Source organism: Danio rerio, chromosome 4 (assembly GCF_052040795.2).
Source record: "Danio rerio strain M-AB ecotype USA chromosome 4, GRCz13ab, whole genome shotgun sequence".
Lineage (NCBI taxonomy): Eukaryota > Metazoa > Chordata > Actinopteri > Cypriniformes > Danionidae > Danio > Danio rerio.
Genome location: NC_141024.2, coordinates 3,266,866 through 3,291,221, shown reverse-complemented (window position 1 = coordinate 3,291,221; position 24,356 = coordinate 3,266,866). Strand labels below are relative to the sequence as shown.

Here is a 24,356-nt window from a genome sequence, read left to right as displayed (position 1 = left end):
ATTATTATTAGTAGTAGTAGTAGTAGTATTGTTATTATTATGTAATTAAGTTACAAAGAAAACTTCATGACTTTATTTAATCTGTATTGCGCTCCAAGCACGTGGATGCATTTATAACAAGCGTCTATTATTTGTATTATTATTAATAATATTAGTACATAATAAAGTTATTATGAAAACTTCTGAACTTTGTTTGATCTGTTTAGCCCTGCGAGCACGTGGAGCCATTCATAATAAGCGCTTACGTCACGCTGACTCCTCCCCCCCGCTCCTCCCCGATCAGCCTCCAGCAGTTCCACGATCCGTCCGCTCACCGAAAGTCTCCGCGTTTCACCCGTTTCCCGTCGCGTAAACCCGGCCAGGCCGCGCACACACCAGCGGAACCCGATGGCTTCGACGACCTCCGACGCTTCCGAGCAAGAGTCAGCGAACCCGAGCGAGAAAAACGGCGACGGGAGCGAGTCGGGCCTGCGCGCCGCCGATCCGGAACCGGCCGTTAAGATGGACGAAGCGGACACGGACGAGAAGCCCGGTGGACACGAGCCTACAGAACAAAGCCCAGAGGAAGCCACGCGGGACGGGGGTAATGATGAAGACGGGGAGACCGAAAAGGAGCAGCAGAAGAGCCCCGGTAGCGCGGACGGGACGGCGGAGCGGATGAAGAGAGAACAAAGGGAGGAGGAGAGCGTGTCCTTACCGGCGGAGAAAAACAGCGGCGGCGGCGGCACCGGAATGAAGCGCCGCGCGAGCCTGGAAATGATGAGCTCGTCTTCGGACGGAGAGCCTCTCAGCCGCATGGACTCGGAGGACAGGTGCGTGTCCGTCTGCTAATTACAAAACACCGATATTTCAGCCGATAGTATCAATGTTAAAGGTCCGTTTTGTTGATTAACGACGCCGTTTAGGTGCCGTTTGGATAACTAGTTTAGCTCGCGCGTGTTGACCGTTACGCTAGTTACTTAACGTTACTGCTAGTGTTATTGAGTTAGCATAAACATAATAATATGACGATAAAGTATGTAAATATGTCATTTGCCACACTTGTAAGTTAAAGTGCTGAGAGTTTGAAAACATGTCAGTCTGCTAATTACAAAACACAGCTATTTCAGCCGATAATATCAACATTTAACGTCTGTTTTGTCGATCAACGAGTTTAGGAGCTGTTTGGATTAACGGTCAACACATGCGAGCGAAAAACCTATTGTGCTAGTCTATTCGAGTTATCTTAAAATAAATAATTTGATATAATGTCATGATCAAGTATGTAAATATGTCATTTGCCAAACTTGTAAGTTAAAGAGCTGAAAGTTTGAAAGCGTGTCACTGTGCTAACTTAATTACAAAACACCGATATTTCAGCCGATAATATCAACATTTACCGTCTTTTTTGTCGATTCATGACGCCGTTTAGGAGCTGTTTGGATTAACGGTCAACACATGCGAGCGAAAAACTGACTGGTCTAGAGTATTCCTGTTATCTTACAATAAATAATATGGTATATTGTGATGATAAAGTATGTATATAATGTAATTTGCCACAATTGTAAAGTTAAATGGCTGAAATTTTGAAAGCATGTCAACCTGCTAATAACAAAACAGGATATTTCATCCGATAATATCAACGTTTAACGTTTGTTTTGTCGATTAACAATGCCATTTAACGTAAGGTGTTTGGTTTAATGGTCAACACATGACAGTGAAAAACTAGTGGTTTCGAGTTAGTGCAAAAATAATAATGTAATATAATGTTATCATAAAGTATGTAAATACGTTGTTTTTTGCCACACTTGTAAAGTTAAAGTGCTGAAAGTTTGGAAGGTGTCAGTCTGCTAATTACAAAAAACGATATTTCAGCCGATTATTTTAACGTTTAACGTACGTTTTGATGATTACTGCCGTTTAAGTGCTGTTTGGATTAACGGTCAACACGCAAACGAAATACTGTTTGTGGATTCAAATTGGCATAAAATATAATGTGATGATAAAATATGCAATTTGTCACATTTATAAGTTAAAGTGCTGAAATTTTGAAAGGTGTCAGTCTGCTGATTACAAAACACTTCTATTTCAGCTGATAATATCAACATTTAATGTCTCTTTTGTCGATTAATGACACCGTTTAGGTGCTGTTTGGATCAACGGTTAACACAAGAGAGCGAAAAACTTACTGTACTAACATTAGTGGATTTGAGTCAGCATAAAAATAATAGTGTAATATAATGTTGTGATAAAGTATGTAAATAAATTTTTGCTTCACTTGTAAGTAAAAGTGCTGTAAGTTTGAAAGCATGTCAATCTGCTAATTACAAAACACTGATATTTCAGCCGATAATGTCAACATTTAACGTCTGATTTGTCGATCAACAACACCGTTTAGGAGCTGTTTGGATTAACAGTTAACATATGCGAGTGAAAAACTTATTGTGCTAGTGTATTCGAGTTATCTTAAAATAAATAATATGATATAATTTCATGTTAAAGCATGTAAATATGTAATTTGTCACACTTGTAAAGTTAAAGTGCAGTCATTTTGAAAGCATGTACGTCTGCTGATTACAAAACACCAATATTTCAGCCGATAATATCAACATTTAATGTCTGTTTTGTCAATTAACGATGCCTTTTAGGTGCTATTAATTAACAAGTCAACACATGTAAGCAAAAAATTACTGACTTTAGTGGAGTTAGCCAAAAAACATAGTTTAATATAGTTTGATATAATGTGATGAAGTGTCTAAATATGTTTTTTTGCCACACTTGTAAAGTGCTGAAAGTTTGAAAGTGTCAGTCTGCTGATTACAAAACACTGATATTTTAGCCGATTATATCAACGTTTGTTTTGTCAATTAACATCAGATTTCAGATAAAGTGCTTAAATGTGTAATTGGTAACCCTTTATTATACGTTCATTACAATATTTGTACCTTTGTTAGTTAACGAAAAAAAATAGTTTATTGTTTGTTCATGTTAGTAAATACAAACATTATCTAATACAACCTTATTGTAAAGTGTTACCACACATTTAGATGCGAGTTCTTGTAAGTAATATTAACGATATGCATGAATTTGGAGTTTAATAATACATTAGGAAATGTTGAATAAACTGATTAATAAATGCTGTTAAGTGTTGTTCATTAATAGTGTTGCTTTCATTTAATTTAATCCTAAGTAATAGGTAATGATACATATTTAAATAAAATGAGATAAATAATTTAGCTTTTGCTTAAAATAAAAACATAATGCACAGGGATTACTGCTTAAAGAGTGAACAATGCATGAAATTAAAATGAATATACATTTAAGATGCAAGTTAATTACATGTAAAAGGACAAATGACTATAATTCACTGGCCAAAATGCAGTCCGAATGTTTTCTTAGAAAACTATACTATACTATAAGAAATATAATCTGCTATAATGTGATGAAGTATCCTAATATGTAATTTACCATGTTTAAAGTCCTGGAAAAAGTTTGAAAATCCATCTGAAAAGTGCTTGTATATGGCTTTAAAAAGGTGTAAATACCCTGCATAAAACAATCATAAGATATATTTGATTAAGATCAAAGCACACACTGTTGTGAAAAATAACAATATTTGTACTATTTATATCTCATATTATATCATATTGTACCTGTATTGTCAAGTCTGACATATATAATCAATGTTATTGTTATCAGTTTTGCTAATCTAAATCGTCACAAACATATTTCAACCTTGTTTGTGGCCCAGTCTGCTTGTTTAGCCTTGTTTAAGCCCCAAATAAGGTTTGAAATAACGTTTGTAAGGATTTAGATTAGCAACATTCACAACATTAACAACGTTGATAATATAGGTCACACTTTACAATGTTAGTTGATGTATTTACACGATAATGACACGCACAACAATATTTATAACAATATTGTTCAGAAAAATATCAATGTCTTGATTTCATAGGATGCAAAAGAAAATGTTAGTCAGAATGTGACTGTCCTTTTTGTATAAAGAAAAGACCCAGTGAATATTCCATTCAAAAGTATAGTTGCTGGATAAAGCACAGACAGTGAAGTTATTATCAGATTTGGATTTGTGAGCAGCTTTCTTATCTTGACTTGGCTTTAAACTGGTGTTACGTCATCTATAGTGCCCTCGGACCCATGAGGCCTTTCACCATCTTTTGGCATCACCAGGGCAACATGGGTGCGGCTGTGCATGTTTTATAGCACTTTATGCCTGTCTTCATCATACGCGGGTGGCTCTGGTGTTATTTGCATTACTCTAAAGGCTGGAGATAATGGATTGCTCGTCCTCAATGGTTTTTAAAAGCGTCTGGCTCGCAGCACATGGGAAATCTCTACAGAGTATCTGCAGGCACGGTGGAACAAATTCACATTGAGCACAATGTATCAGGTCAGCCCAGCGGTGGAGGAAGGAGAAAGAGGGAATGTGTGTGCGGATGGGAATCCATGCTCTGTGCCAGACCTGCTGCTCTGTGGAGCTTTCACTGGGAATGAAGCTCTTCAAATCCAACTGGAGGCCCTGAGCCCTGCTGTTCGGGGCAGCTGGACAGCTTGAATCTAGCTCTTGTGTGGGACGTCTGGGAGAATATGAGCCAGGCCACACGTAAACGATCACATAAGACTAGGCTTATGACAGTATCAAGATTTTCTGGTTGCAAATAATTGCTGAAGCTTTTAGCACTGTATACTCTATTATCACAATATTGACCTCATCTGCAAACAATAGTTCAACTAATACTTGCTTTAAATACTAATAACAAAAACTACTCAGTGTATTGCTTTATAGTTTAGAGTAAACACATGTTTCAGCCAAATTAAATTGCAAAAAGATTATGAAGTACAATAGGAAACACTTTACAATGAAGTTTCATTAGTAAATGTTAGTGAGGAATTTCTATGTTAATATTAGGAAAATATAACTACATTTTATTAGATACTAACTCAATTTAACAGCACTGCATACTGTAATAAAATGTAAAAACATTTACAAAGATGAATACATAAACTTCATCTGTCTTACAGTAATGTATTCTAAAGTGTTATTTAACATATTGTTAAAAGGAAATAGGGCTGCACAATATATTGCAAATAATTATCATTACCGGGATAAAAGTATGTACATTAAACCATAGGCCTCAAACTGGATTCCTGGATTCCCGCAGCTCTGCACAGTTTTGTTCCAACCCTTATCAAACACAGCTGATCTAACTAATAAAGGTGTGCAAGACTACTAGACGATACTAAGCAGGTGTGAGTTGGAGCTGGTTGGAGCTAAACTGTGCAGAGCTGCGGCCCTCCAGGAACTGAGTTTGAGACCACTGCATTAAATGTATCGCAGATGTGTGCTAGAGTACATTTAATTTATGTATTGGTTATGCAAATCTAAATTTGACCAATCAGATGGGGACTTACTATCTGTAGCCCCACCTCTCCAGTAGTTGCTGTTCTGCTATTGGCTTAAGAGCCCCTAAGGTGAGCCCCAGAGCTAAAAATAAACACTACTGAGTCGAGATGAGAGAGGAAAGTGACAACAGCCAATCAGAGTCAGAATATCTGCTGAGGTTTTCACTCTCTCATGGTTTAAAAGACTAAACGTTTGCACCTTTGACACATTTTCATTTTTTTAAGTCTATATGAGAATGAATTGGATCTGAAAAATAGATTTTCCCGGTTTATTTTATTGTATTTATTTTTATTATTATTTTATTATTATCATTTTATGATTTAAAAACATGGCTAATAAAAATAGTCTTTTCAAGGGGAAATGTTACATCATATCAATATAGACCAATCTCATATCTTATGTTTCAAACCTGTTTGAGTTTCTTTCATCTTTTGTTTTTAGCAGAAAAAAATACATTAATAAATGTGTACAGCCACTTGAGTGTGAGTAAACCATGAAACTTTGGGAAGTGAACTGTGCCTTTTAAAAAAGAGATTTTTGATGAGATATTTTCTATTGCAATTCATGTGATGAGTAGACCAAACTTATTATTATTTTTAAATGCTGTTAAATCAGAGCGTGTGTATGAAAGTGCAGATGAGTTTGAAGAGCTCTCGTGGAGGGGAACTCCGCTGGATGAACTGTTTGACTGAAAGCAGGTGTTAACTGTTTGCTCGTCCACTTCAGCAGTTTGAAGGAAATCTCCCAGCATACACTGATAATGTGTGACAGCTCCTGCTCGTCGACCTGCAGGACCAAACGACCTACGCATGTTGAGGTTTTAACCTTTTTGTAGTCTGTCAGATGAGCGTCACGAGCAGCTGCTAAAAACTGATGCTAATCTCAATCAAATGCCACTTGTGGCCTATACTGCCGTTCTGCTCACATGCAAAGTTCATAGTCAGACTGTTCAAAGTTCATAATACTTCCCAAATATTAGTGCAGTTTATAAGTTTTTATTAGCATTAAATTTGTCATCCTTGTATTTGATTTAAGCTAGACATGCTGCTATTCAATAAATCATAATAATGAACATGCACTATATTGATCTCAAGGGCATTTATTTTTTAATTTAAGGTTTTATTTTAGATCTTTTAGAGTGCTTTTTAAGAATATTCACATTGTATTTGCACTGTTGTTCATAACAACACCAAATGCTTGGAGGTTTAATTGGTCTGAAATACTGATTACTGATACTTTAGGCTTTTTATAATGCTATTGTGCAATAATTTCCCAATAGTTAACATTAATTATTTGAACTAAAATCACAATAAAAACTACAAAAGCTTTTATTTGTCATGTTAATTTCTTAGTTAATGCCTGATAACGTGTTAAAATCATAGTCGTAATCATCATAACTTGCATAATTGTTTTATTAAATTGAGTTAATAAGTTACTAAATAATAATAACATAGTAACTGTAGTTTTTTTTCTCACTGTAGATTTTAAATCTTTAACATTTACTTATGACAGTGTTTCCTATTTTACTTCATAAACATTTTGCCATTGAATTGGATGGAAACATTGCGTTCTCTGGACATTTATATGAATAAAGTAGTTTTTATTAAATCTGTTAAAGTATTTTTTTGCACTTAATGTTAATATCGTAATAATACTGTATACATTGATATAAGTTTCATCATGAGCCTATTTCAAGCCCCTAATCCCTTATGCAAAGCAGAAATCTGAACTCTTGCACACAACATTTATGTGCATCCTTTAAAGTGTGCTAGAGTTTGAGCAGTAAAAGGCTGATGTACCTGTAAGTCTTGCAGTAGCAGTTTATCACTTCATCAGCAGTCTGACTGGCGGTTGCAGTTTGATTACCCAGCATCCTGTTCTCTGGCACATTCTAGGATTTAGCGTCAGTCTGAAAGGAGCCAACAGATGGACGTGTGTGTCTAAATTTTTTATTTTTATTTTTTCTCATGTATTGACTTGAGTTCATGATGTTTTACAGCAGGGGTTTACCGCTGTCCTCTCCCACGCTAGCAGCTGTATGCTCAAAAGCTTACTGTTACAGCGCTTATGTGCCATGGTTAGGGACTGGTCCCACCTCACTGGCCTCATTTATTGTTCACATAGATTCATGGTTGGTAACTTCTGTGCTGCACTGCAGGTTTTGCACAGACATGGAGATAAAGTTACTGTATTAGTCATGCTGCTCAATCAAACATTCATCATTTGCTATTTTAGCAATGTCACTACATGTCTGTTTTATTCTTAATGTTATTTAACACAATTAAATAGCAGATTTGATTCAAACGTCAAAATTATAAGCCTAAAAATTAAATTATATTTCAAATACTTCAAGTGTTGTATAACAGACAAAGAATTTATTTAGGCACTTTTTTAACACAATTTTTAAAAACTCATTTATAATTACTAATTTGTTTTGTCTTTTCCATGATGGTACAAAATTTTGACTAGTTATTTTGCAAGATACTAATATTCAGCTTAAAGTGACATTTAAAGGCTTAACTATTGGATAACATCGAAAGCAAAATTCCGAAAGGGGCAAAAATTATTGACCTTAATATTTTGATTAAATTTAATGAAATTATTATAAATGCATTTAGCATTATTTTATTGTATTATATTATTATAATAAATGCATTTAGCATTATATCATATTGTGTTTTATATATATATATATATATATATATATATATATATATATATATATATATATATATATATATATATATATATATATAAGACTGCATGTTATTGATAAGAGTGGACATTGCTTTTATTTTTCTGTGATACACATGCCAATATTAAGTACAATTTCACCAGATGACTTAAATGGCTCCATCAGAAAAAAAATCATACTTTTAAAATAATTAGGATGATTTTGTAATACAATTAATCTTTCTTAGAAGTTAAAGACTTTATAATTTATTATTCATTCATTCATTTTTATTTGGGCTTAATCCCTATTAATTATATTTATTTTAATATTTATATTTATTATAATATTTATTTATTATTATAGCCTAAATGCTTTAAACTGGATCAAAATGCTTACATGGGCCTCAAGAACTGTGGTCACTAGTCAGCTATAACCCTGACTCCACGTTGCGGATCATGTGATGGGACTATTGTGAATGCACATATTGCGATATTGATATATAGTGCAGCCTTAATATATATGGTAGGACATTAACTTGCTCCACTAAACAGCACTTGGGGAAATATTAGAAAAATCATTTTGACCATACATGCTTAGATTTTATCCATATCATCAGGCATCAAAAGTAATGTAAAATTCTGAAAAGCATTGTAATTTCTTTGTATGCTTGTGGTGAAGCTAATCCTGTTGGTTTGTGCTTTAGTATTAACAGTACTCTCATGGACACGGAGAGCATTCCGTCCAGCGGTCGCTCTACCCCAGCTATGATGAATGGTCTCGGTGGGGCGTCTTCCTCCACTAAGGGCTCATCTTACCCCTGCTGCTGGGATCAGTGCCACATGCTGTTCAACACCAGCCCGGACCTGGCCGAACACATCCGCGGAGTGCATGTGGATGGACAGCGTGGCGGGGTCAGTGTGTGTCCTTACTTGTTTTATGTACTTTGTCTACTACTTTGGAGTTGATGATCACAGCAATACACTTTTTTATTTGAACGCTTCATTAGTATTTGACAAAAAGGTTTCAAATGTCTGAATGCTATGTAGAATTGGCACTCTTTCATAGCTCTGTGTTTGCATACAGGTATTCGTGTGTCTTTGGAAGGGCTGTAAGGTGTATAACACACCATCTACCAGTCAAAGCTGGCTCCAGAGACACATGCTGTCACACAGCGGAGACAAACCATTCAAGGTTGGCATCTTCTTTGCACACACTTAGAGACCACAGATTTTGCTGTCTGTTTGTCTGTCTTTTGATTTTTACTAAAGAAAGATGTACCACTAATGAGTAATCAGTCAAAATCTGAAATAATCAGCAAAAATTAGTCCAAGGCATTTAAAAAATGTGGGGAAAAAAATTAATAACTCTTTATTGACATGGCCATTTCCTTAAAACTGCGCCTACACATTATATATATAAATGCATAAATACATATTCAGCAGTATATAATGAAAGTCTGTAGAACATAAAAAAAGAAACACATTTTACAAAAAAGGAGAAAAGGAAAAATCTAATTCACCATTTAGGCCTGGACGTCTAGTCGCTTTTAATGTATAGATCCAAAAGTCTCTCTATTTCTGAAAATAATGTCTTATGTTTTTTTAATGTAAAATTGAATTTATTTCTATAAATTAGTTGTTTATTCTGTATCATAGATATATGAAGTTTTTATCATATAATATGTTTCTATCTATTTGGATGCAATAAATAAACTCAAACTCTATTTGTTAGGGCTGCATGTGATTGGAAAAATCTGACGTTGCAATATTAAGTTTTTATGTAAGATATATTGTGATATAAATACAATTTCACTATACAACTTAAATAGCTCCATTTGGATAGGGTTCATTAATTTTTATTTTATGGGATTATTCTGTAGGGGACTAAATCATTCGTAAAATGTGATAATCTGATGACTTTGTGGGGTTTTCTGTGGTGTCTAGCAGTATACAGAGCTACTGAAGTCGAGTCAAATGTAAAGTTCTGTATAGTCCTCATTATAAAAACAATTCAATAAAATGAATCTATTAAATTTACAAACAGTACAAATTCTTGTTTATAAAATGCTTCACACACTTGAAATGTTCAGTCACATGCCTTTAAAACAGATGCAATTTCACAGTTTAACTTTGCAATGACTCCATTTATCTGATGTGTTCTGAACTGTGGAGCTGATCAAATATAATCCAGACTCAACGTTGCAGATCTTGCAGTTTGACTACGTCTGTCTGTCTATATATTTCATTTTATTTAACTGTTAACTATTTAAATGCATTTTTAAAATTAGTTTTACTTGTTTAATTGACTTTTTAAAATTAGTTTTTTTAATATTTATGATTATAATTTTTGATTCATTTTCTATTTATTAGTATTATTATTTGGTTAATTCAATTTATTTTGAAGCACACATTTTAAATAGGGCAGTTTTAAAGCAGATTATACTTTTCCATGGTCAATATAACAGAAGTATGTTTCAAATTAAATCAAGCCTGTTTATTATACTGTCATTTTAAAAATAATTAGTTCAGCAAATATCAACAAGACATGCTCTGATAAGATCCACCTTTTAAGAGTTATATAAGCATAATCTTGCATAATTCTGCGTTTTAGTTTATGAGGGAACTTTGTCATGGCTAGACAATGAAAGCACTGTTTACTGGACTCATTCTGTAATTATAACCCAGCGTTGCTAAGCCTCCGTGTGAGTTGTTTATTTTTATTTACTGTAATTACTCTGACCCATGTCTTATTTTTTCCTCTGTGAAGTGTGTGGTGGGTGGTTGCAATGCCACCTTCGCCTCCCAGGGGGGGCTAGCGCGCCATGTGCCAACCCACTTTAGCTCCCAGAATTCCTCCAAACTTTCAAGCCAAACCAAGGTGAAGGAAGAATCTCCTTCCAAAGCGGGCATGAACAAAAGGAGGAAGCTCAAGTACAAGCGGCGGCGGTCTTTGCGTGAGTGTCGCTACAGCTTTAATTCATGTTCATTTCTCCGGTTAAAACACACTAACTCCAGTCTGTTTTTCTTTCACCAGCGCGACCGCATGACTTTTTTGATGCTCAGACTATGGATGCAATCCGTCATCGCGCCATCTGCCTCAATCTAGCAACCCATATTGAGAGCCAGGGCAAAGGCCACAGCGTTGTGTTTCACAGTACGGTGGGTACACACACATACATCAGCTCTCTCCAGTGTGCTACTAACATGCTGTTCATCCAATTTCTGCCCTGTATAGTGTGCACATGCCATGCATTAAACAGTAGGTGCATTTTGGATTCTGCTTCGTATGCTGTTCTATAAAACAAATAGTAAGCTGTTTGCGTCATACACTGCACAGTAAGCAGTCCTCAAAATGTTTTTTTTTTTTTTTTTTCACACTCAGTGACTTAGTTCTGGTTTTAGAGAGACAAATAGTAGTATTTCTGCTCTATATAGTATGTGGGTCAGACCAAAAAAGGTTTTCAAGCATCAACACAAAAGTCTAGTACATCTTTAAATAGTTTTTTTTTGTCCTTTACAATATCAGTGTGTCCCTTTTAATTTGTGTTTTTTGATTTGTTGTAATGATAACAATACATACTCAGCAGAAATGTATACAACCACATCATTGATCAATGAACAATTTGATCATTTGATTATAATATTTTTGATTCTTTATATGTATGTGTGTATGTACAGTATAAATGAAGAAAGGAAAGAAGGAACAAATGATCAATTGAAAGAAGGAATAAATGATTGATCGAATGAATGATCAAATAATTGAATGAACAGATGCATTGTTGAATGAACAAACACATGAGTGAATAAACGAATGAATGAACAGACACGTTGAATGAATGAACGCATGAGTGAATGAACGAACACATTGTTGAATGAATGAGCACATGAGTGAATAAACGAATGAATGAACAGACACGTTGAATGAATGAACGCATGAGTGAATGAACGAACACATTGTTGAATGAATGAGCACATGAGTGAATAAACGAATGAATGAACAGACACCTTGAATGAATGAACGAACGCGTTAGTGAATAAACGAATGAATGAACAGAAATAGTTGATTGAACGAACACATTGTTGAATGAATGAACAAATTAATGCAAAAATGAATAAATGAATAGCCATTGTTGAATGAATAAGCACATTGTTGAATGAATAAACACGTGAATAAACAAAGTAACATGAATGAACGAATAAATGGATGAATGAACAAGCAAATTGTTGAATGAATGAACAGACAAATGATTGAACGAACAAATGAATGAATGAACAAACACATTGTTGAATGAATGAAGAGACAAATGATTGAACGAACAAATGAATGAATGAACAAACACATTGAATGAATGAACACATGAGTGAATGAATGAAGAAATTAATGAATGAAACATTGTTGCATGAATGAACACTTGAGTGAATGAACGAACAAATGAATAAATGAATGAATAAACAAACACATTGTTGAACGAAAGAACAAATGAATGAACCGACAAATTGTTGAAAGAATGAACATATGAATTTATAACCGAACAAATGAATGAACTAACAAATTAATGACCGATTGAAATAATGAACAAACAAATCAATGAACATGGTTGAATGAACCAATAAATATTAGGCAATTATTATAAAGACCATCTACTCAGTTTTTGCTGAATAAAGAAAATGAATAATTATAAAATAAGAATAATTGTTTTTTATAGTCAACTGCGTGCTGAGCATGTCAATATTTGTCAGCGTAATATATTTTCGTACCCATTAAGCTGAAGTCAGATTAGCTCCAGCTCTCGCAGTCCACTAGCATCAGTCTGAGCCGCTTCTCCCCTGTGTCTTTAATTAAATCATTAATGAGCTGCTGCCAGCACTTCATGACCACACTCACCGACTCGCAAAACAACACACATCAGCTGCTCTCACAAGCACTATCCCATAAACAAGATCTCATACATTTCTTCTCGTCGTGTGTAATTGAGCAGGTGATCGCCAGGCGGAAGGAGGATTCTGGGAAGGTGAAGGTGCTGCTTCACTGGACGCCAGAGGACATGTGAGTATATGAAAGCACACTGTTCTGTACCCTACACTAAATGTCAGCCGTTTATATGAGTCAGGAGCCTCCTGAGGGCGGCCGTACACACACGCACACACACACACATGTATGACCTGATGTATGTCAAAAACTGACAGTTCTGGGGCACACAGGCTGATCTATAGCCGACTGTGTAGATGATATTAATCTCAAAGGAAATGTACAGCATTCCTGCTTGACTTTTTCGAGATATTAAGATGAGCTTAATGCCTGTGTGAAGAATTGATGTCTAACACAATGCATGCAACACAGCTTTTACTAGATTTTGATTGCTATTTAAAAACCAAATAACTGTGCAAACATGATAAAGTACAAATGATCACTATTGCAACATATTGGATGTATTCAATATAGATGTTGTCTGTTTATTAGTACTTTTTACGCACATATTCTGCATGATCTTAATCTCTAGTCCCAATACCTTAACCTCACTTCCACCTTTATCACTATTAATGAGCAGCAAATTAATGTATAATTAAGCTAAAAATGCATGGTTAATGGCTTTATAATGACACTTGTACCTTAAAATGTGTGACCTAAATTTGTGTTGCATCTAAAATCGCATACTTGTTTAAACAATTGTATATTTTATTAGAAAAAATAAACTTCATTATAACATGGGTGTTAATATGCAGATGGTAGTGGTATGTACTGCTAATGTAATTACTGTCATTTAACCTTTCAACACCAGTTGCAACGCTTCACTCCCATTCGCAAATCCTTTTACATTGCATCATGGGACAGAAGGGATTAAGTGTGCACTTCTAGAAATATTAGGTCATCTAAGTACTTTTTCTATATTGTTTAACATGATGGATATTATATAGGAAAAGCATGCAGTAATAATAATGACATGTCACAGTTTTTTTTATGTTCTGAGATCTCAATATTAACTTTACAGTTCTTCATGACCTTGTTCATGATTCTTATTCATTTTGTCATTTTGTGCAAAACCACTTGGATCAGATAATGAGCTACAAAGAGGATCATTGTTGATGTTTCATTCATCACACTAGAAACAGTAGATCAGTTTTAGCACACTGCTTTGTGTGATACAGTATCTGACCTGAAGTGTTCTTTTATACAAGATATTTTAGCAAGCCAAGTGTTGGTCATTAGGGAACTGTTATGCTTACAGAAAGTTCTTTATCTTAGAAATAGCAGATAATCTGCCAACATACCCTGTTTTCTCCTCCTTTTTCAGATTTTCACACACTATTTTTGTCTTGCAATCCTTTTTCTGTTCTTTCTCGATCACTAAATCTATTCGTTGTTGTCTTTAATGGACTTTTCTCTTAATTTTGCTTTGTAATTAATTTTTTTTGTGCTCTGATGCATCAGATCCACCTTAAATGTGCTAAATGTCCACATGAAAGTCAGGGCTAACGGATTGAAACACCACCCACCTTAAAATTCGTTCCTATTTAAGCTTGTCCAACGCAAATATCTTTTAAATGCTATCCTCTCACTCAACACAGGGTGTTCACTGTGGTCTTAAAAAGTCTTACATTTCAAAAGCTACATTTTAGGCCTTGAAAAGTCTTAAATTCACTAAAATATTTCATTGTAAACAGGTCTCTATTTTCCTTCATGCATGTAAACCTACCCAATCAGGACGACTTCCATCCCATCACCAACCATTTATCTCAATAAAACTTTTAACAAAAGTTTTTTTTTTTATTAACTGTATTCACCAAAATGGTTTAATTGTATTCCTTACAGTAACATTTGTTTAAAAAGTTCTCTGTGTTTATAGCTACCTAGTGAGGACATTGACCTGGACGGACTGAAAACTCAAACCTTTCTTCATATGGCTTTACTTTTGTACACATTTGCTTTAATCGTTTGCAGATTCACACTGTACTTTTACCTATTTATGTGAAGTTTTGTCTTAAATGCAATCATGATGTGCAATACAAACTGGTTTTAAAGTGGGCCCCTTGATTTTACAGTTGTACTTTAGTTAGATGCACAGTTAGCTAAAACGATCTAATAAGTAATGTGCATTTATTACTCAAACGGTCTGTATTGTGTTAATTGCATGCTTTCGCAGACCTGTACAGTCATGCAAACCTTCACACGGGACTGTGTGCATGCTGCTGTTTCCAGTCGGGCATCAATCTGAATGTTTGTAAGCTCAGCAATAATGCTGAAGTTGCCATCTCAGGAGACGTTTTAAATGGATTTCTGGGTCACCACAACAAGCCAGAGCCAAACAAGCCTCCTCTATGGAATAACCACGGAGGGGGGGGGGGCATCTTTAATAATCTCATTGTGGAATGTGTGTTGGAGGAGTTGGTGGAATGAAGGGCTGTGTGTCTGTGTGTTATCTGGCTAATGCTAATGTTTATACCAATTGTATATTTATAAGCTATGATTGGAATTAAAAACTAGCACACTGCTTACTTGCTGTATACGAGTGTCAGGGCTCTAATTAATCAAAAATCTGGCCTGTAGTGCATTCTGTTTATGCTACACGACTGCATACTTGGATACGGCTTATTTTATTACTGTTTAGTCCAATCAAAATATGACTGATAGATTGAGATGTTGTCAAATGATGTTGTTTCATGATTTAATTTAATAGGACTTACTTTAATTGCTTTGAACTATTAAACAGACTGTACATAACAAGTAATAGAATCTAAAAATAATAAATTTTGGCAGAAAAAACTAAACTAAATTTGTTTATTTATTTTTTTTATGGGCCAACTCCTTCAGTATGGTTTAGTTTTGTAGCATACCATACATACCACAATGCCCTGTGCTCAGCTCCCTGCAAAACATGGACATTTATTATACTCAAAATGTGTGTTATAGCACCTCCACAGACATGTATAGTTCGAGAGCTTTGGCATATTCTATTGGATTTATGCTCTGGTTGTGTATATTATCATATCCTACTTATCCATATTGCACAATCCAGTGTGCTTATTATACAACAGAATGAGAAATATGATTTTTATATTTAATAATGCACGTTATTTACATGGTTTTATTATACATTAGGATATATGCTATGTTATGCACTGCGGTATGTCCCACAATCCATTGTGCTCATGAAACTGCAGAAAGTGGGTCATTTGAATATACTATACTATTTTGCATAATTCACGTTTTGACATGTGGCAGGTCAATTCATGCATACAATTTGCCCACTGTGCACAAAATAAAATGTTTGTGAATGTAAGAGTAATCACTTTTAAAGCACTGTTACCGAGTCTTGTGTATAAATGTATATTTATGCTTCCAACACTGGGATTTTTGTGGGTTAATCATGTGTAGTGGTTTGTACTACTCACAGTGGAGATATTGGAATTGTTGTATTTTGTAAATTCTTATGCATGGTGTGTTTTTTTAGATTTGGACCTTGGTTCTGTAATAAAGATTGATTGAATGGCAAAAATGCTTAAAGTAGTTTTAAATGCTCTCATAATTAACATTTCCTTTTGATTTTGCTCAGACTTCCAGATTCCTGGGTCAGTGAGAGTGACCGTCCTCAGCTGAAGACCAAAGTTGTCCACCTTTCACAGCTTCCTCAGGACACAGCGTTTCTGCTGGACCCAAACATTTACAGGTGAAGCTCGACCCACACAACAACTCACTCACACCTTACTCATAACATCAAGAGTGAAGGAGCCATCTTTGAGCTCAATGTGAGCACCACATGTTTTGACGTTCTCTGGGACTGACATCTTTCCTGATGTTATCTTTTATTCTGGATTTCTCCAGCAGATGGCGCTGTAGTCACTGCCACCAGAAATAGCCGTTCAAAACCTAAACGCATGAACTCGGGGGTGGATGTGGATGGGAAATCAATAACCTTCGATCCGAGTCGAGACATTAATTAATCAAAGATGACAATACCAGCCGCCTGGGTCACAAATACTCCAAACTCACCTTTGACCTTCTCCCACAGATGCAAACAAGCATTCCGGGATTGTTAAAGCACTATTAATTGATCGTAATACATCATTTCTTTGTTTATTAGGCTGAAGTAGGAGTTTGTTTACCCAGACTCGTCCACTGGTGTGGAATGAGATGCATTCTGAGCATGTGGTCAAGAAGAAGGCTTTTGTGGGCAGAAGCGCATGTATTCATGCATGTTAATGACAGTATGGAGGTCTGGAGCTCTTCGGTGTGGTGTGCTAAATAACAGGAGATTGGGCAGATGCCCGTCATCTTTAGGGGTCTAGCGTGCTCTGAAGAGCATCTTTATGCATCGTTTTGCAGTTTGTGGTGCAGGAATTCAATTGGAAATGACGTGCGTGTTTATATGTGTGTGTGTGTGTGTGTCTCTGCGTCGTACTAAAGCAGGTTCTGCTTGTTTTCAGGATGTTTTTCTAGAAGACTGGGTGGGGAGGGCGACTTCTGTCAGTGCCTGCTGACGTACCCAAACCCAAGTGGACGTGCGGATCTTTTCAGACAGGACTTCTTCTTTTTTTTTTTCCTCACTTTTTTTTCTTTTTTTAATGCTCCGAGTCTGCCAAAGCATGCAGTGAATTTTTAATATGTGTTTTTATCCCTTGAAGAGGAGAAAAGGCACAAAATCGTGAACTCTTGTCGGTGCTGGACTGCTGTCTGTCTGCGAGGATGTTTCGTGTATCACGGTTGAAGTTTTCACTTTCCTTCCCAGCGTCCTCTCAAGCTCTTTCAAGTCCTGATTACCTTCTTCTTGTCCTTCGTTGTCAAGAAAGTGCCCGTGTAAATATTCCAGGAGATTTGTAATATATTTTTGTACTGCGGAAATTTTACTGTACTGTAGATAGCTGACAGAGTTGTACAGAATGTGATAGCTGAATAGTTTCTGGAGGATGAGAACGCTTCCATAGACGATTTGCGTGTTTTTCCCTTCCTGGTTTTTATTCTAGTAGGATAATTGATGAAAGTGATGATTTTTTTTTTCTTTCATAAACACACGCACAGACTCTTATAACTGCTGCTCCACCTACTGATGATGATAATGATGAAGAGGAGGATGATGGGACGTTATCGTCCTCCAGTCTGCGCCTTTTGTGCGTATTGCTCAAGCCAAGGAGTGTATAGACACCTCAATGTAATGGTGCTAAAGCTAACACTAGCGTAGTGCACATAGGAGAACTATAATGATGGTGCTTTTTAGATCATGTACGTAATAATAACCCCCTGTTCCCCGAACATAAAGATCATACTTCTGTCTTTCTAGTAAAAGCTGAAAATTCTCTGAGAAGTGTTTGTTTTGTTTGTTTGAATGGTCAGGCTCTGGGCGAGCGCTGGTTTCAGGCCATATAAACCCAGTGTTTCTCACACAGGACTGTTGTTTATTAGCAGAGAGCAGGCCTGGGCATCTGGGAGTCGTTTTATTGGGGCAGATTTGCAAGCGTTGACGTGAAGGCTGTCTGCCAGGACCTTTAGCTCAGCGTCAGATGCATATAAATGCCCTCTGAATGCAACTACCATACACACCTGACTGCATTTGCTTTGGATTTACATTATGCCCAATGCGTCTTCATTGATATTGGCTTTGCATACACAGTCGAGGTCAAAATAATTTGCTTTCCTGTCGATTTTGTTTTCTTTTTCAGGCATTTCCCAAATGATGTTTAACAGAGGAAGGAATTTTTTTACAGTATTTAGAGATGTGTTGAAATAAAAGGAGGGCTTATAATTCTGACTTCAACTGTATATTCTATTATACAGTGTTTTGTATTCATTCAGATTCCTGCATTATTATATATAATAATTACATGTAACATCTCGCTTTGAAGATAATCAAACGTGTAGTTTGTGTTTGGCTCTGTGTTTGTCTTTCCGAATGAGTTTTTCTAGTGTAACGTAGCACTGAGTAGCAAGCGTGTGTTAATTGTGAGTAACACACACCAGCTGCGCTCTGTCAGACAGTCTACAATGGCACTGTTTGTCCTACAGAAACTCTATAATCAGAGCTGCTCGCCACTCCTGGGGTTTGTTTTATTTATCTTTGGAGAATTTCGCTGCCTAAATGTGCGAAAACACCAAGAGAATAAAGGTAAATAACCGAGGGGGACACAATACACATTTGTTTAACGGTAAGTGCCTCGTTTCTGATCCACTAGTGCAAATGTTCAGACTTTGTTATATTTGAACAATTTGGAGAAATGAGCTTTATTTTTTTAGCAGGAAGTAAAACATGTTTGCATTTTGCTGCAGTTCATAAGTCTAAATCAAAGACCATTTCATCTGATTAATCTCTTTAAGATTACAATAATGTTTAATGTTTAATTAAGCAGATTAATTAATTCATATAACAAAAACAATTACGAATTGATTGTTTTTTTTTTTCTTGTAGAGTACTTTTAATATTTAATAATAAACAATAATTATAAAATATGAAAATTAATAATAAAATAATAAACAATTTTGACTTCGGATGTTACTGTTCATGATAAATATATTATCCATTTTTCAGGAAAACATTTCTCAAAAATAAGTTGCCACAAATTCAGTTTCACCATTTGATAAATAAAAATCAAATGAATAGTCTTGCAAATAGAATTTATTCTTTAAAAATGGCAATGTTTTTTACATTTAAGCCACTGTTTTGGCTTTATCTTTGTATCTATTTAAAGAAATAAAGATTTAAAGAATACATTTTCTCAAAAATAACATGCATAACTAAACAAATCTAATTAATTTGCTTCATGCATAAAAGAAATATTCAATTGATCCTCTCTTGCATGCTAATTTTATATAATAGATATTGATTTTATAAGTTAGCATGCAAAAGATGAACAATTTCATATGAAATTAAAATCGATTCAGTCTTTTATGTACATATTATTTTTGAGAAAATGTATTATACAGTCAAGCCCAAATTTATTCATACTCTCTGAGAAATTCTGCTGTAAAAGTTTGTTCAAATGTAAAAAAAAAAAAAAATCGGCGAAATATTTACACAATGAAGCCTCCCGTACATCGTCTTATTGTCTTTTGGGGGAGGCCTGTGTCATGACCAAACCAACAAAATTGCTGGTTGGGTTGCTAGTCAGAATTTTTCAGGTATATGACTTGTTTCGAGTTGGAATCTGTTTGTTGATCGTTCTATCCATCCATCCATCCATCTATCTACCCATCTGTCTATCTGTGTCTGTCTATCATTCTTTCTATCCATCATTTTGTCTACAATATATAAAATTAACGAAGTCCGAATTTGGCTGGGAAATCAATTATTTTGGGCTTGACTCCATCCATCCATTCATCCATTTATCTATATATCTACCAACCAATTATTTTGGGCATGACTGTCTGTTCGTCTATCTATCCAGCCATCCAAAATGTGTAAACCAACCTCCTCCTGCATATTTCCTGTTTAATTTCTGCTACATGCACACATATAATAAAGCCTGTGTGCATACTCCTCTGCAATGCAGGGTGTAAAAACCTGCTCACCAATATTTTCACATTGCCATTATTTGCACTGAAAAAAACTAATGTAGAAACTCAGATTCCCCCTAGAGACAAGCTGTAACCTCTGGTGACTCAGAATTCATAGTTGTGATTATTCCAGATGCTTCTAGATGGACATTGAAATTGTATGTTTTAAATTCACATAACAAACAGTAATCTTGTTTTTGACGACTTTTTAAGACTCAAGTGCGACTCAACATGGATATTGTTGAACGATCACCTCAAATCAAATCTGCACACCTTTATTTAGGTTGCTATTGAATATTTTTTCACCTATAGATGCTATTTTTATAGCAATGTGGTTGTTTTCAGACTGTTGAAGCCTCCGACTGCTTTGTTTTCGCGCTGTTATGCCATTAGCGCTAATGTTCTCTCTCCAGGGCTTTTGAAGGGAAGGTAAGCAAGTGACCTAAATCTGTTTGTAGCGCAAGCGAGCACATATTTCACTGCAGCTCGGATTCTGCTGTGCAGTTTAGGGTGCTTTTACATCCATTCTCTCACGCTGATCCTCAATGAGCCTCGCTCTTACTCCCCACACATCAAACATCACATCAGATACAGCTAATGGGGACTCGGACAGAAACACAGTTCACGCTTCTTGAAGTGTCAGACTCACTCTCAGGTTATTCATGTAGTATCATTGTATGTTTTTTTATATATTTTGTTGTATTTTATTTTAGTATCAACATCAGATAGTTTTGAAAAGTTTCAGTTAGTTGTTAAACCATTTTAATATTGCCATATTTTTATTTAGTCCTGTTTTTATTTCTGCTTCGGAATATTAACAAAATCTTACCATATATTTACTTTGTTTCAGCTTCAGTTTAATCTAAAATACGTCAACTATCTGTTAGTAAAACCTTTATATACACCATTTTTGATCTAGTATTTTTATTTATATTTACTTTTATGTAATTATAAATATCCTATATTTATTCATAAATATTTTAATTTGTGTTGGGGTTATTTATTTATTGTTATTTTTTACATATTTTTTATATTTTTAAATAGAGTGATTTTAATTTATTTAGCTTTATATGTATATTTCTGTATCATTTATAATTTGCATTTAATTTGAGGATTGCAATTATTTGATTTCAGCTTTAAAAAAATTATCAATACAATGAAGTTTTAGTTTATAATAATAACACTTGTAATCGCTTGTTTGACACTTTCCATATATTTAAATGTGATATATTTGAATGTATATTTTAAATGGAATTTCATATATTTAAATGATATATTTGAATGTATATTTTAAATGGAATTTCATATATTTAAATGATATATTTTAATGTATATTTTAAATGGAATTTCATATATTTAAATGTGATATATTTGAATGTAATTGAATACTTTTATTAATTTTTGACATGCATTCAAAGTGTATACTCATTGTTCATGTATTTAGTGGGAATTTACCGACGACCTTGACATTTCTAGCACTGTGCCACAAAAGCGATACAGTTTGATGCTTTAAAATGCTGTCTATGCACTAGAATTTGGATGAGAGCTTGTCTGTCTTGGCCTCCAGTTTTTTAGTCATGCTTCTTCACCACATCATCACATTTGAGTGAATGTTGTGGCTTTGTTAAATTTAGCTTGGTTAAATGAATCCAGTAGGTGATTCTCTAATCACCTTTAATCAGGGTGTAGCTTTATTTTGACTTGTCTCTTTTTTACATTGACAGATGAATAAATCAGCGTTCAAGAGTGCCTTCATTTCAAGAATGTCACGTTCAGCCAGACTTGAGGAGAAACTGAGTACTTGGATCGGTGTTACATAATCAGGATAGGAAGAGGTATCAATATTCTGTTACAGTTATATAAACATTGTGTTCATCTGTAGAAACAGAGTGTACAAGCAGACTTCCATTATTGGGATTGAAAAAAAACAGTGGTATGAATAGACAAAATAGGCACAGAAAACCACAACTAGTGAATAATTGAATAATGCTCACACAATAGTAATAAACTGGATAATTTTTAGCTTTTTAATCATTTAATAGGGCACTAACACTTATTATATGTTCAAATTTGATCAAACTTTGATGTAAGGAATTGTTTCGTAAACTGTTAAATTATTGTTAGTCATTTTTTGGGTTTATTGCTTGTGTTGCATCATTTCAGTTTTAAAATCGGACATTTTACACAAAAAGAAAAGTGATTTTTATGTTAAAACGTCCCAACACACACATTTTCATCTGTTGATTACAACACTGAAACTGAATAAATAATGTGTTCATCTTTACTAGAAGACTTTAATTATTATGATTGAAAATGAAACAAATAGTGGTATGAATAGACACATAGAAATAGGCACATAGAAAACCACAACTATAGTGATTATTTTAAATAAGCATGGAATAATGCTCAAACAATAGAATCAGGATCAAAATAATCTTTAGCTTTTTATTCTTTTAATAGGGCGCTAATATTTCTCTCAGATTAAGAAAAGTTAGCTAGATGTTGAATATTCATTTTCCTACATTACAGAAAAAGATCTGTTGTTGCTGCTGTTTATTATAAACAACTGTTGAAGTTTGATAAAACTTTTGATTTTATATATTTGTCCATAAACTTGAATCATTTTTAGCCATTTTTTTATTTTATTGCATCATGCCAGTTTTAAAATCGGACATTTTGCCCAAAAAGGTAAGTGATTTTCATGTAAAAACACTGAAACTGACTACTTGAAGACCTCAATTATTATGGTAGAAAAATGAAGAAATAATAGTATTAATAAAAAATAGACCACCGTAGGGAAAATCATAATAAATAATTATTTGAAATGAGCAAATTGTAATTATAGTTATATAATATATAACTGTTAAATATACAATAGAAACAAACTAGATCTAAATAATTTGGCTTGCATTGAAGACCTGCTAAAAATTAGATAAAACCTCTTATTTGATTTGATTATTTCTTTACTGTACTGTTTTTCGATTTTGTTGCATCCTGGAACTTTTAAAATTGGAAATTTTGCACAAAAAGGTAAGTGATCTGTCATGCACACGCAAAAACAAACACGCCTTGTTGTATCTTGTGCTTACAAAACTGAAACTGAGAATTTAATCAATTCACAGATTCTCTCCCCCTCTTTCATCTTTAATGCATCATGTTTTGTAAAAAAAGATCTGCAAATGTATAAAGCACCAAATCACTCCAGCAGAAGTTGTTTCTGAAGCAACTCAAACCCCTCCATAGTGGATCTAAGTTTTCACACATCGCATTATCCTGAATAAATCCAGCCAAAGGGGCCGGAGCCTGCTTAAGATACATGTGATTATTTCCTAAATGTTTACACGCAGATATCCGATATTGTCAACTTATTCTCTATGTGTGAGTCTATTTTTCATGTTACCTTGTATTCATTTAATAGTGAGAGTTTAATTTTATACTTGCATGGCCTGCCCGTCTGACGGTCATCCTAATGTGCATTTTGAGTCACACTACGAGCGTCTCGCAGCGGCAAAGTAACAAGCGATCATTCACTTCAACTGATAGCAAGCGACCTCTGTCTACGCAAGTGATACCAACAGTTGGTGACCAGATGGGCGTATCGAGCGACTTGACAAAGTTAAGAATCCTTCAACATTATGCAATTGAAGAGCAACTTTTGTTGAGCGACAGCCAATAGGAGCACCAGCAGGTTGCCACCCAGAGTGATATGCAGCTACTAATGTGAACGAGGCATTACTAAGAGTCAAAGTCTAACCCCCTCTTCTGCAAAAAAAAAAAGCAGAACAGCAGCTCATTTGC

General features: G+C 34.8%; 2 protein-coding genes across 5 annotated transcripts in view; both read left to right on the top strand.

The window, feature by feature from the left end:
* Positions 1-261: 261 nt before the first annotated feature.
* aebp2 (AE binding protein 2) lies at positions 262-22,393 on the top strand. Of its 2 annotated transcripts, none has more exons than XM_087246418.1 (8): positions 262-812; positions 8,782-8,989; positions 9,162-9,269; positions 10,845-11,031; positions 11,112-11,236; positions 13,057-13,124; positions 16,630-16,743; positions 22,283-22,393. In XM_087246418.1, exons 1-8 carry the CDS (start codon positions 388-390, stop codon positions 22,284-22,286), a joined length of 1,239 nt encoding a protein of 412 aa, XP_087102544.1. In that variant the 5' UTR covers positions 262-387; the 3' UTR covers positions 22,287-22,393. The 2 variants fall into 2 exon arrangements, with proteins under 2 accessions (XP_087102544.1, NP_998659.2); NM_213494.2 differs by lacking the exon at positions 22,283-22,393 and adding an exon at positions 17,501-18,372.
* The window catches only part of pde3a (phosphodiesterase 3A, cGMP-inhibited), a 176,992-nt gene continuing 174,920 nt past the window's right edge, over positions 22,285-24,356 (top strand). For all 3 annotated transcript variants that reach the window (XM_087247807.1, XM_087247806.1, XM_087247805.1), the window contains exon 1: positions 22,285-22,393. The gene's annotated coding sequence lies outside the window, so the exon portion shown is untranslated. The remainder of the gene's footprint in view (positions 22,394-24,356) is intronic.

Excerpts from the sequence above, each read along its gene's own strand:
- aebp2 (NM_213494.2), top strand. The coding sequence starts at position 388 with ATGGCTTCGACGACCTCCGACGCTTCCGAGCAAGAGTCAGCGAACCCG. Across the intron at positions 11,032-11,111 it reads CAAGCGGCGGCGGTCTTTGC|CGCGACCGCATGACTTTTTT; the intron begins GTGAGTGTCGCT and ends TTCTTTCACCAG. Across the intron at positions 11,237-13,056 it reads GCGTTGTGTTTCACAGTACG|GTGATCGCCAGGCGGAAGGA; the intron begins GTGGGTACACAC and ends GTAATTGAGCAG.